Source organism: Trachymyrmex septentrionalis, unplaced genomic scaffold, assembly GCF_001594115.1.
Source record: "Trachymyrmex septentrionalis isolate Tsep2-gDNA-1 unplaced genomic scaffold, Tsep1.0 scaffold11, whole genome shotgun sequence".
Classification (NCBI taxonomy): Eukaryota; Metazoa; Arthropoda; class Insecta; order Hymenoptera; family Formicidae; genus Trachymyrmex; species Trachymyrmex septentrionalis.
The window spans coordinates 6026065-6030169 of NW_017304228.1; the positions used below are offsets into that span (position 1 = coordinate 6026065).

The 4105-nt window shown below is 32.0% G+C and overlaps 1 protein-coding gene across 3 annotated transcripts in view; it reads right to left on the reverse strand.

Moving 5' to 3' along the window:
* LOC108750452 (protein white) overlaps positions 1-4105 on the reverse strand; it is a 10044-nt gene that overhangs the window by 3592 nt on the left and 2347 nt on the right. Inside the window, exons 2-4 of one of the 3 annotated variants that reach the window (XM_018489908.1) lie at positions 2371-4066; positions 1002-1236; positions 583-893 (exon numbers count right to left, since the gene is read on the reverse strand). In XM_018489908.1, coding sequence (XP_018345410.1) covers positions 583-893; positions 1002-1236; positions 2371-2466 — 642 coding nt within the window. In that variant the 5' untranslated portion in view covers positions 2467-4066. Of the gene's footprint in view, positions 1-582; positions 894-1001; positions 1237-2370; positions 4100-4105 lie in introns of those variants that run through there. The other 2 variants (XM_018489899.1, XM_018489916.1) reach the window with 2 other exon arrangements.

The following is a 4105-nucleotide window of genomic DNA, read 5'->3' on the forward strand; positions in this document are numbered from 1 at the left end:
TTCAGTTATTTGGTGCAGCAGCTTGATTTTTGGAATATCAAATCTTTAATTTTTCAACTCCAGTTTCGGAAACAAGAATTAAGTAGTCAGGGGAAGACAAGTCAGATGAGAAGACTGGATGTAAAGTTACATTTTCTTTAGTAATTCGATATTTTATAGATTGAAACCGCTGTGACAGATCAATTAAAAACGATGGTAGAAGATAAGTATCTCTCAATGGCAAAAATTAAAAACTTGAGCAAAGCGATATATTGATTGCAAAAGATCATATTTTAAATTAAAAACATGCTCAAAATGTTTTTCTGTTGTGTGTTTTTTAATTTATGAGTTTTCCTAAATAAATCATTATCTAAGTTTTAAGTCTTATAAGCCATAAGAAATTAATATCGATTACTCTTCTCACATTCGATCGTGATTAGTCAATTTCGGCTTATTAATTTAATGTTTAGTAATTAATATGTAATATTTAGTAATTAATATTTAATAGTATGAACAATTATGAAGAGAAAAATTTTGAATTTTCTCGCTTGCAATATAGAGTAAGGATATCTGATGATATATTCGACAACACGATCAAATTACTTCATTAATGACTTCATTAACTCGCTTAATTCTCTGGTTACGAGGGATTTGCCGATCCATTCGAACAGCCGCTTGGAACATTAGGTGTTCCGTCACGGTGAGTGTGCCAACAAACAGATCGTCTTGTTGCACATAGGCCATCCTCGAGGTAAGAACGCCCGGTGATATCCTTTGGCCATTGGCGGCCATCAGACCGGATGCAGACAGTCCGTTTGCTAAACGAAACGTCAATGCGTTCAACAAGGTCGTCTTGCCTGCGCCTGACGCACCCATAATTACGAGCAGTTCACCGGGGTAAGCTACTCCGTATGCTAGAATGATTTATTCCGAAACAAAATAAAGACTAGAATAATGTATTTTGCAAAATTGTCAAATGTATAAAAAATAGATGAAAAGTTGCTTTTTTCGTTTTATTTTACCATCTTTTAATATGTGCTTTTGCGCAACGAATTTCCTGGACCTGAACATCAGCCGATCCCAAATTCTGTCATTTTTCACGCTGCAATACACATTCACATTGCTCCACGTATACGTAATATTGTTGTCAAAATTTTCATTGTTAAAATCTCCGGCTGTCGACAGGCTCGAAATCGGCTTAAGATTAAACGAGTTCTCAGAGTTTCCGTCGTGCAATGTATTTCCTTCATTGTCTTCCTACAATGATTGTAAAACGTATTTTCCTCTTTGATATTGTTGAAAAGAAATAATATACATTTTTACTAATATTCTTTCCATTGTAATAAAGTATTCTTTGGTGGGAAAAAATTGTTATACCATAATATTTTTAAAACTTTTTCATATTTTATGAAGACTTCTAAAGAAGGATCTTAAACTTCTTTTGATTTTATAAGGTTTCTTCGAAAATGATAAAATGAGAAATCTTAGAACATTTAGAATTCACAATATATATATTTAGACCACATAGGACAAAGTTGTCGAAAGTGAATCGCAACATTTTTCATTAAAGATTTTCCAATGAAAAATTTTAGAATATTTTAGAACGTATATAAACAATTTTAGAAAAGATATTAACTTTCTTAGCATTTCCGAAGTGTTTCAATTTGTATGAAAAATCTGAATTTCAATTTGTATGAGAAATTTTCTAAAATATTATAAAATTATACAGAAATTTCGAAAAATTATATGAGAAAACCTTAGAAAAATTTTCGCTAGAAAAGAATATTATTTTTAAAATGCAGATATTTTCTCAGCATTTCTGAAGTAATTCCAATTAATTCATATAAAAAATCTGAAAATTTTTCAAAAAGTTATAAAATTTATAAAAATTTTGAAAACTTATAGCACATTCTAAAGAAATCTTTCATACAAGCTATCGAATATTTTTTACGTATTTCTTTGTAGCTAATTTCAAAACAAAATTTTTGAATAAAAATATCAAGAAATTTATCGTTATTACGCCCTTTTTAATTTCCCAACATTAAAAATTAATTTACCAAAGTTTTATTATTTTCGAATATTGAATGAATCTCAACTTTGTATTTGTTAAAAGAAATAAAAGTATCTAATTACATCCATCAGATAATCGAAGCTGATGAAGCCATAGACACGAATAGACAACGATCGTCTACGCTGAGTTTAAAAGAACTGTCACGAGTACGAGAATAAAATATGTAAGTATGCGTAAAATTAATTTTAAAAAATACTCCAACTAAAAATTCTTTTTTTTTTTAATTATTTTTTAAAAATTATTTGTCACACAATCGCTACATCGATTCGCATTGACAGAACGTGATAATTATATCATATAAGTATCTTGCATATACTTACGAAGAAAATTGTACGATAAGTGACTCTTTGAATCTTATTAATAGAAGATGAAGATGTCGTAGATATCAATGGCTCTGTTTCTTCGGTAGCCGTCATTTTTATACGATTTTCTTGCGACGCACCGACAAGTACACTGATTAAAATACGAGTCTCTTATCTGTTAATAAATAGAACGCTTTTACGTATTCCGCAGTAATTCGCATAACGTGATAATTCTCCAAAGATCGGTTGTAATCAAGGAAATTCAGGCTTCAGAGTTGGTTTTATTTACAACAGACACTGAGACTAATACAGAAGATACTATACGTTTCGTACGAAATAACATGTTTTGATACGAGAAATATTCTGTCGTGAGACAATGGAAAAAAATAGCCGATTTATACGAATGATTGTTGTTCGAGATATAACAGAAAATATGTTCGAAGAACAAGCCGGCCGTATCGCGGATGCGTACAGACGTACACCTGCGTACAATGTGAAAGAACATACACGACAAATACGCGTGTGGAGATTGGTTCGAGGAACGAATGTATGCCCCTCTCCATATCCAATATACGTTACCGTATACTGCATATTTACAGTACAGCCCTATTTACGCTCTAACGGGCCAAATCCGCGCGTAAATCCGTCTATAAAGAAATCAAAAGCAGCACTGAGAGATAAAATCAAGAGGCTTCAAAGATATGTATACACATATGTATATTAGGTCTATCATGTATATTTATTATGCGTATAAAGTCCTTTTTCCTTGTACGTTTCTCGACAATTTGAATTTTAAATATAATGTGCTAGTAAGTAATAAGAGGATGGTGATATGGATGTGCAGCATTGACGCAGTCTGCAACGTTATTTATTTATTTTTTTTTTTCCTAATGTATTGGAGATCATTATTTTTACCTTACATTGTGGAGAGCGCGCGTACGGTCGTGCGTTTTAGAGCCGTTTTAGAAAGCGTAGCGGTCTATTACGTAGGACAGCGCTGAAGTATGAATGGCCCTATTGATGTAATTACATATAGCTAATGCGGATAATAATAATATATATTGCGGTATATTTATATATATCAAAATATATATCTCTCGTAGTGTTTTTTTTTTCCATTATTTTCACGTATTTTAGACACGATATCACGTGTGACAATAACTAAGAAATTTTACGAGTCATCAGCACGAAATGTATCATCACTTAAATGAGATTGAACTTTTTTTTTGTGGACGTAAAAGTCAAGTAAGAAAAATATCGTCGGCAGAGCGCACTCTTACGCAAATCGACAATTAATCCGCAAGTCTTCGCAACAATCGTATTTAAAGGAAATACTCGGTTATTTCAAATCTATTTGTTTGACTCATTAACATATGTGTGTGGTATTTACAATACAATAACCAGTGCAAGTCTAAAGCGCGACTGTACAATACAATAACCAGTGCGAGTATCAGGCGCGATTGTATGTGCGACGAATCAAATTTTACAATACAAATAGCTATGTTCCAAAAGTCACGTGGGTTTGATTGTGTCAGTGATACGGCGTTTGTGATTATATTTGATCTTAGAATCTTAAAAATCGCGCTATTTGTATCTCTTAAAATTCCCAACTTTAAATCGACGTTATATTCTTATAAGATCTAATTACGCCAGATTCCTAGGAAATTATAGAGAATTGTGTCTCTCTCTCCGACACAATCAAAACTTACGTAACCTTTAGGAAATTTTCACGCGCACTCAGTGTAGTTATATT